At 38.2% G+C, this 9,692-nt stretch overlaps 1 protein-coding gene across 1 annotated transcript; it reads right to left on the bottom strand.

Moving 5' to 3' along the window:
* Positions 1 to 3,544: 3,544 nt before the first annotated feature.
* On the bottom strand, positions 3,545 to 9,408 carry LOC137249391 (uncharacterized). The gene is made up of 3 exons (XM_067780810.1): positions 9,215 to 9,408; positions 9,015 to 9,102; positions 3,545 to 5,511 (listed from the first exon to the last, which is right to left on the bottom strand). The coding sequence occupies exons 1-3, from the start codon at positions 9,266 to 9,268 to the stop codon at positions 4,088 to 4,090; spliced, it is 1,566 nt and encodes a 521-aa protein (XP_067636911.1). The 5' UTR covers positions 9,269 to 9,408; the 3' UTR covers positions 3,545 to 4,087.
* Between the last annotated feature and the right edge of the window lie 284 nt (positions 9,409 to 9,692).

Genomic DNA, 9,692 nt, shown 5'->3' with positions numbered 1-9,692 from the left:
TGTTTGTGTTTGATGTAAACAACATTGAAGGTGCATGTGTGTGTGGGATTGTCTTACATAAAGCTTTTACATTGTTTAGAGTGTAAATTAAAAATAAAACTATATAACCTGGGAAGGTATTCAGTTTATCAATTTTGTAATCAGTTTTAGTTGCATAAGAAGTTGATTCAAAATTGATTTCAATAATCTAACTCGTGTGGTTGTATTTATCAGCCTCACGATCTATTTATTTGAGGCGATAAGTTGGCACTATAACTGCAGAGCCATCGATATTATCGATAACTTTTTTTCTGAGTATGAAGGACCATCGATGATGTTTGAATGCAAAAACACTCTCAGCTCTTGTTTACACCAGTCATTTGTCAGAATCAACAAAAAGTTGATTAAGGAGTTGATCTATGAAAATGCTTCATACCCAAATAATAAGACACAAAAATACAAAAATTGTGCAATAAAACGAGAGTGTTTTGAGCCGAAAATTTCATCTAATTTGTAATGTGCTATTTTTTTCCTACGGGGTTTCTTTGCTCATTTCGTCGAAATCAAATATATATTAAAGCTCCCTGATGCGAAACCCTCTACGAAAGAGAGTTTCTACTGTGGCAGTACGATGGACAAATGCACAGTAATTTACGATATTCCGGCGCTCGCAAAAGCTAAAGTGGGAGTTGTAGTAATACCAACAGACCCAGCAAAGATCCTGAATGTGTTTCAATAACTTAACCGTTGTTTCCCGGTACACAATTTTAGGGTTTTCGAAGTAGACAAGTCCGGAAGGGAAGCTATGTACGATTTTAGAAGAAAAAGTCTTAAACCTATCTCAAGTGTAACTGCGGTCTCAGGTGCGGCTTCAAAAAATAAAATTTGGGGGTTTGCAACGCCGACACACTGAAACTTCCAGCGAAAGTGACTTTGAACAATGCAAAAAACTTTTAAGTAAATACTGCCGCTAAGCTTCGTGTGGGGTAATTTTTCAGTAGACCAAACTGTTAAAGCTAGCGTCTGAGCGAGTGAGAAACGGTTGTGACTCCCACAAGGCATTATGGAAAATATATGCAGGTGCTCCAAAAAAACCTTTATTACAGCAAAACCGCAACTGCGTTTCTAAAAATCTGACAAATTTTGTTCTTACTTGCTTACTTAATTGGCGCTTAACCGTTATGGCCGTCCAATAAGGCGCGCCAGTCGCTCCTTCGCTCCGCGAATTGGCGCCAGTTGGTCACACCATGGGAGTTTAAACCGTTTCCCACCTGGTCCTTCCAACGGAGTGGGGCCGCCCTCTACCTCTGCTTCCATAGGCGCGTTCTGATAGGAACACTCTCTTGGCGGGAGCAACATCTTTCGTTCGCATAATATGGCCTAGCCAGCGCAGCCGCTGCGTTTTAATTCGCTGTACTATGTTAATGTCTGCGTATAGCTCGTACAGCTTATCATTAAATCTTCTTCGGTACTCGCCATCGCCAACACGTAGAAGTCCATAAATCTTTCGAAGAACTTTTCTCTCGAACACTCCCAAAGCCGCTTCATCTGCTGTTGTCATGGTCCATGCTTCTGCCCCATATAGCAGGACGGGTATGATAAGTGACTTGTAGAGTATGATTTTCGTTCGCCGAGAGAGGACTTTACTTTTCAATTGCCTACCTATTCCAAAGTAGCATTTATTGGCAAGATTGATTCTTCGCTGGATTTCAGTGCTGATGTTGTTGCTAGTGTTGATGCTGGTTCCCAAAAAAACGAAGTATTTTACTATATCGAAATTATGGCTGCCAAGGTTGCTAAGGCGCGTATGCGCTGACTCTTTGCTCGATGACAGCACGTACTTTGTTTTGTCCTCATTCACCATAAGATCCATGTTTACCGCTTCTTTTTCCAGTTTGAAGTAAGCAGAACTAACAACGCGGGTGTTTAGGCCGATGGTATCAATGTCATCAGCATATGCCAGTAATTGCAACTTTTGTTCTGCCTCAAATGGTTGACTATGGCATGACTCCGAACAGCACTGAGAAGACGGTGGCACAATTTTATATGGTAGATAATGACTTTAATTCACTAAAAAGGCAATTGGTGGTAAGACGTCGACCAGAAAACGGCTTGTGGAAAATAAGCTTTATAAGTGATAAGAACCGCCACGTGAAGTCACTTCCAGCTTGGCGCATATGATTGTAGAAAGCAGAACCAAGAATATCACGTTTACCATAGGGTATCGAATACCAAGAGAAGATAAAATATCTTTGTTTTCTTTCAGTGGGATGAGATTGAGGGCCACATTTTTTGGCCTGCAGGTTAAAAAGTTTAAGTACCGTCTCGGCTGTGGACCTTGAAAATAGCATTTTGGGTAAATTAAAGAAACTTTTTTGTCTTTGAATCGATTTCTGTAAGCGTACACCTGTCGTGTTGCAACTATGCGTATTTGGCGTCACCCCTCTTGTGTAACTAGCCTTGGTAATCAACAATCATTTCGTCGTTGACTTATTCATCAAGCCGCAGTGATCAAAATTGCTGTTCCCTCGGCGACTTGAAGGTTTTGTTTCGTCGATTTCGTGAAGCTGGTGACCAATGTGCAGCTAAAACTTCAAGAAGTGTGTTCTATACCAAAGCGTACAGATTTCTTTTGTCGCCTATGAAGATACATACGCTGCATATGCAGTGACCCCAAGGCACCTTTCACAGTAGTCGATATTTTTGTCAACTTTTTTACGTTAAACCAAAGTTATAAGACCACTGATGGTTGTACGTAAAATTTCGACCAGAATATCACCCTATGTAAAATATAAATAACTAAGGCTCGATGCACGCGAGGCGTATAGTTATAAGCGCCTATCTGAGGCTTCAAACGGAAATCTGTAAGCCTTACTACCACACACTCAAATATCAGATATCTGCAAACTAGGCGTCAGCTAGCACGACGTCTATGAAATGTAGGAGTTCCAAGTCGATGAGCGTTCAGATATATGTTTGAAGAGTAGCCCTCAAAAATTTCATGCGGATCAATGAGAAATTATTATGCATAGCTTCCAGTTTACGACTCATCGTCTTTGCGAAATTCTGCAAAGGTTTTTCCCTTGCAATATTGTTTCCTGTTTTCGAATATCCTTTCGCTAATTCGATGCTACGAAAGTTATTTGTGATTTCTTCCATCAGTCTTGGCCTTTGTGCTAGTGTAGAGCATAGATGTTAAGTAATGATTAGATAATGCTAATGATTGCTAATTAACCCACATTTGCGAAATCGTCTAATTCATTAAATAATTAGAATTAGTTCAACTAATTCCCATTAGATAATTGAAATTTTTATTCCAATGGTAAATCTAATCGCAATTAGTTTCCATTAGCAAAAAAAATTGGTTTACCTTTACAATCAGAAATCTAATGGACTTCTGCTGATGCAATTAGATATTCAATTAGCTCGAATTAGGATCAATTATTTTGATAAAAATAAATTTTTTCAAAGAATTATTGAAGTGAACGAATAATGATGTAAATAAATATAAATAATTGATTCTAATTCGAGCTAATTAAAACACATTTTTGATTATATGATTTCATATATTACTCAAATTCATTGCAATAACATATACAATTTATTGCGATTACTACACGATTATCGCGTTAAAAAAAATAACCAAATTGGGATACATTAAATTTATATTCTGCTTATTTCAGTGGACACATTTATGGACAAAAAATAGAGCCGGAGTAACAATTTGAGAGAAAAAAAGAGAATGACAACCATGCGATGAGCTAAAGTAAATGCTTTTATGAAGATTAAGATTGAAAAGAATATAAAAAGTGTGGTATGGTTTAATGCTAGAGTGAACGATTTTTCATTACTCATGCAGTTCTCTTCCAGCATTTACAGCAAGCTACGCAACATTGCACTCTCCCGCTTCTCTCTTTATATATTTACCTACATAAATACGTTCGTATGTACGCATTTACTATCACTTCTTTAAACAAACTTTTTACTCTTCCTATAACACCAACTCGTGATCTCACAGCTCATAACTCCTTGTTATTGAGTTTGAGGAGAGAGCGCTTGGTGGCACATTAAAATATACCACGCTTACAAATTTCGCGCGTTTGGTTTCTCAAAAGTTTTTTAAATGCGCACTATGATTGAAGCGCATATTACTGTGAGTGGCAGCGGCAGCAGAAGCTCTGCTCAGAACTTGAGATGTTGCTGATTTTTTCGATATTGTCATAAGGTGTGCGGGCGCATTTTCCACTTCATCTTCAGCGCTGTGCTTGAATGCAGGCTGTGCGGTGCTAACGCTGGCTGCTGACATAGGCTGTAGCTCTGCAGTTTCTTGCGTTGCACAACGTTCCTCGTTCGAAATTTTCATATGCTGCGTCGTTGATGTGTTACCGTGCGTTGTGGCTTTACTCTCCGAACGGCACGTCTTTACGTGTTTTGTTGCAGCGGGTGGCGCAGCAGCGGGTGTAATATGCGAAATATTTACTGGCGGTGCTCCCAAAGGATCGATTCCAGCCGACTGTTGACGTGACAAAAGCGTTTTGTATGTTTGCTCGAAGTTTGGTGTTTGATTACGCGTCGATGGACGTGGTGAATCGCGTGGTGCACGCGTTGCCACATCCAATTCAAATTCATCCACCAGACGCGTCTGTGCTGCTGTCTTGCTGCCGCTCACATTACCTAAAATTGCGTGGCGATTTTCCAATTGCGTAATATGCTCGAACTGGCGCATCCTATTCGCATTTTTCAAACGCCGATATTGTTCCTGTAGCTCAGCGCTGGCTAAACCACGCTGCTGATTGGCGCGCGCCAAAAAGGCCTCTTGTGATGGGGGATGATGCCAACCGTTTAAGGGATCCGCATTTTTTGGCTTTTGCATGGCAGAAACTTTATTCATACGAGACCGTCCCATTGCTATACGATCTTTGAGCGCACTGTTGATAGGCATAAGGTCGCGTTGTATGGCTGTTGCCGTTTGAGCCATATGTGAAGGCAACTCGTTCACCGTACGCGTTTCGATGTGTTGATTGCGCGCCTGCACCATAAATTTGGGTAAAATTGATGTCAATGGTTTACGTGTGCCAATTTGGGTAGCAAAGGTACGTAGCAAATAATTGAGTTGTGCTGTTTGCGTTGTGGAACGTCGGCGCTCATCATTGCGTCGGAAGATGCTGGCATTCGAACTGCTTGCAGACGAGCCGAAGCGTCGTGAACTGTAGATTTTGTAGTTGGGTGATGATTTTAGTAATTTGCGTTGTGCAGTTAAATTTGCTACGGCGCTACGGCGATTATTTGCTGCAGCGTTGTTGGCTAAACTTTCTCCGGTTCCAGCAGTAGCGGCAGCAGCGGCAGGCATCCCATTTACACCGCTTGCTCCACCTCCAGCTCCGTTACCAATTGCATTTGGCGCTGCTGTAGTGCCCTTTTTAGTGCGTGATACATTGATGCTATTTGGTATGCGATCCCGTTCTTGGGACCTTAGGGCTCGTATGGGTGCTTTGTTTTCTGGTTTCGAAGTGGCGACGACTTTAGTTGGGTCTAGAAAAAGTGAGAAGAATTTTACTATTTCGTTTAAAGTGTTCTAGATATAGGAAACATTTTTCTCTAATAATGAGTCATACCAGAAAAAAGCAAAGCAGTTCTAAGATGGGCGTATTTGAAAACAATTTATGAGATAACATCAGTTAAAAAGATGAGAAAAGATTAGTAGTACCCAAACTCGAATTTTATACTGCAAACAGCACCAAACTCAGAAGCGAACCCACTACCAGTCTACTAAAGAGCCGAAAGCTAAACTAAGAAATAAATACGTTTCAGCTTTGCTGATAGTCCTGAATTGGCAACAAGCTGCCAAGCTATGAAGTGAGATATCTCCTTATCACTTTTAGCAGCTCTTCAACCTTTCTATAGCCGACAGGTTGAAGAAGAAGACTAGAATCAGTGCTTTGAATGAACTCTATCGCATATCTATAGTATATCTATAGTGCAATCTGCCGAAATAATCCAAAAGTATTGTGCCACTCTACAGAAGGTGACGTCAGCCCAGTGCATGCTTAGCTTATCCGATTGCCATCTGCAGAAGAATCAAAATGTACCAGTCAGATTCATACGGCTAGTCCAAATATCTTGGAGCGACATTAGGATAGCGTGAATTTGCGGTTGACCCGTCATCCTTTATAGATCACGACCTCAAAACTCATTTACGAACTCTCATTTATTGTTGGTGTTGGTGTCGGTATTAGTTTTGGACTTCGGAAATTTTGTACTAAATTTTTCGTTCGGATCGGAACAGTCTTCTTTATTAAAAATCATTTCATGCGAAGAAAAAAAGCTGCGGAATTTCGACCATTCACTTATTTCCCGAAGTTTCAGTAAAAAACGGCCGTTCTTTTAACGACGAAAAAACTAAAAATCTCCAAAGTGTTGACCGTCTCATCAAAATTCATCCGGAAATAATATTAGAAAAACATTCCGATTTTTTTTAAATTAGGACCAAGGCGAATCCATACCAGGTGGTGGCAAAGATAATTCAACCAACTCGCCGTGCAGAAGAATGTCAAGTCAAAAGGAAATTTTAATTTATTTCGATTAACTGAGATGTTGTAGTACAAGGCGTTGTATGGAAAATAATCAAGAAGGAGGTATCAGCTGTTCGAATAACAACACCTAGTATTGAATTCGCCTTGATTCGCACAAAAAAAAATTTGTACAATTTTAGATTCTCCATTTTTCTCCTCTTTTTCTGCCAAAGCGAATTCATTACAGGTGGTGTTATCCCATCAGCTGATTGCTTCTTCTTGATTATTTTCCATACAACGCCTTGGTGAAGCTGATGCCAGTTAATAGAAATCAATGCAAATCTTCCTTTGACTTGCCATTCTACTGCTCGGCAAATTGACTGAATTCGCTTTGACATCGCCTTGTACCAAGGCGAATCTATAACAGGTGGTGGCAAAGCGAATTCAATCAATTCGCCGTGCAGATGAATGTCAAGTCAAAAGAAAATTTTCATAGATTTTGATTAACTGACATTTTGTTGTACAAGGCTTTGTATGGAAAATTATCAAGAAGAAGCAATCAGCTGATGGGATAGCACCACCTGTAATAAATTCGCCTTGCCTTGTACATGGTGGAATCACCAGGTGAAGTAAGCCGTCAATTGTCTCGCTCTAAATTCTTCTTTGTTCTGTCATTCGGCTATCTGAAAATTTTTCATCAATGTTGTCCCCGAAAGTGTTGTTTGTTGCATTTTTCAGGAGTAAAATATGGTAGTTAGTACTTTTTTTCACATAAACCAGTAGGTGAATATCGATGGACCTTTACTGGATTTAATTACAGATATTCATCATATGGGTATCTTTGGTGTTTGCTTTCATAAGTAAGGCCGTGCTAAACTATTACATTCATATTGTTGATGTTTCCATTGTTATACAAATTTAAATAGGTCCTTGTTAAAACCAATTATTTGTATTCACGACATATCCAAGAAGGATTTTCGCCTGTGCAGCGCTACTGAAGACTTTCAAGAAATGCTTTTGTAATTCCTGCATCAAGAACACCAAAACTGTCGCATTACACCTTATTCAGGTAAAAACTTCGCTAAAACAATGGATTTCTAAATATAGTTACAAAAAGTTCTAAATCGCTGTTGTTGGTTTGCCTAAAAATCAGACCACTACGATAAGAGGAATGTTACAGTTATGGATTGTAATTTAGAATAAATGAATCCGGCTCGATCGGATCAGCATCTTCTGGTTCTAGGCCGTCTGCCGCGAGGCCATTATATCCCCTATCATATTTTAGGAAATAATAACTTGGTAACATTAGTAAAACATCATGAATTCAACTGTCAAGAGCTTTTGGGGCATCTTCTGATCAAGTTTGTATGATATGTATATTAGAAGGGCATATGTTATACTTCCGACTCTCAACGACAAATCAACAGAGCAAATGGAAATCACAATAGATTTTTATGGATGGAAACACATTTAAAAGTATTATGATCCTTTCCAAGTGTGATTGTAAAATTTTTCATTAAACCCTAAACACACTTAGGTGCGCAAAGTTACTAAGTTCAAATAAACAATGGATAACACCTCTCCTTTTTATGTGCGATTTTTCGGTGAAAGCTTCAACTGCAGTTGAAGCTGAGGTCAGTTTACTTTAGAAGCATTATTGAATTTTACTTCTCATCACAGCTTAAGTTTTTTATTTTTATTCGATGCCAAAAGTTATATACATAAGCTCGCACAGGCCCTGTGTTCCCCTTTAGCACTGGCGTTAGGTGGCACTGATATGCTGAAAAAAAAAACAGTTTCTGTAATGGCTTTCATAAAAATCCTTTTCTTTTTCTGCTCTTATTTTTTAGAAGTGGGTAAAAATTATACCCTCATCTGACCGTTGAAAATACAGCCCTACCGTTTCAGATAGCGTATATCTTCTGTCTTTTTTATTTTTTTACTTCACCTGGTGATTCCACCATGTCACCTTGTATAGATTCGCCTTGAATCACATTATTGACGAGAAAAAATTAAAACTTTCTGAAATTTTTTTCAATTCGAACGAAAAGAAACGAATTGATGCATGGAACCGATATGCTTTTTTAAATACCCCGTGCCGTGTGTCGTGGTCTCTTTAGCAGTTTTAGAACACAATAAATATTAGCGAAAAAATAATTATTTCCTTGTTGTTGCACTCTGTGTTAGCAATTTTAATTCAAGCAACAATTTATATTTGAAGCCCAAATCAATACTTGTTTCCAAATTTTCTATCAGTTCTTGAAGAATTTAAAAGATATGGTCACTTTAAGCACCAATGCAATACTTTACGGCAGTGGTGGCCATATTGTGCCTTCAAACTCACGCGTGAATAAGTTTTTTAGTCGCTACTATGAGAGACAAACGGTAAAGCAATCAGCGTAGAGAGAGAGACAAAGACGAATGATTTCTGCGCATATAGCGACAATTACGAAATTTGGCTGTAGGTTTTTGCCCACCACTGGTATAGAAAATAGCACCTTTATTTTTATTTTATTCACTTACCATTCTTGAAACTATTTTGCGATTGTTTGTAAATTTTCTGTATACAAGTATTGACAATTTCGGAAGTATTCTTCGAAAGTATCCACGGCTATAACACCAAAACATATTTCAGGACAAGTGGTTTGTTTGATTTGCAAAAATATGATATTAGTTTCACGTTTTTTTTTTCATATATTAAAATTTATTTTACGCTCACTCACCTTTAATGTAATATTACTGCTGCGCACAATTTTGTTAATGTTGCTGCTGGTCATTTCCAATTTGATGTGTTAAAACTATTTTTTATATAAATATTAAAGAAAAAAATCACGAAAAGTATAAAAATTTTCAAATACAGATTTTTTTGAAACGATGACGTAAAATTTTTCTGATTTTTCTTCCCCGGCTCATGTGAGATTACAAGTATTTTGTTTGTTCAATTAATGTAAAGTATTATAAAGAAGCACAGTAATAATGCATCCATACAAATATATGTATGTACGTACGTGTGTGCATTTGTTATCTTAGCACAGACGCGCAGCCTAATTTTGAAATCTTAAACCGTTCAAATACAACTTGGTATTAAACAAATGTCTTATTTTCTTATTTTAAGCGAAATTCTTACAAATATCGGATACTCAAAATTTTGCTAATTCAAAAAAAGATTTTCGTATTAAAATTTGATAAATAAATAAATTG

This window comes from Eurosta solidaginis, chromosome 4 (assembly GCF_040869045.1).
Source record: "Eurosta solidaginis isolate ZX-2024a chromosome 4, ASM4086904v1, whole genome shotgun sequence".
NCBI lineage: Eukaryota > Metazoa > Arthropoda > Insecta > Diptera > Tephritidae > Eurosta > Eurosta solidaginis.
The sequence above is the reverse complement of the archived record's forward strand: the minus strand, read 5'-3'. Positions and strand labels throughout refer to the sequence as shown.

What these genes read in the sequence shown, in the direction of transcription:
- LOC137249391 (XM_067780810.1), bottom strand. Translation starts at nt 9,268, where the DNA reads ATGACCAGCAGCAACATTAACAAAATTGTGCGCAGCAGTAATATTACA. An exon ending in GCAGTAATATTACATTAAAG is followed by an intron (nt 9,103 to 9,214) that starts GTGAGTGAGCGT and finishes TTGGTGTTATAG; the next exon opens with CCGTGGATACTTTCGAAGAA. An exon ending in GCAAAATAGTTTCAAGAATG is followed by an intron (nt 5,512 to 9,014) that starts GTAAGTGAATAA and finishes CACTTTTTCTAG; the next exon opens with ACCCAACTAAAGTCGTCGCC.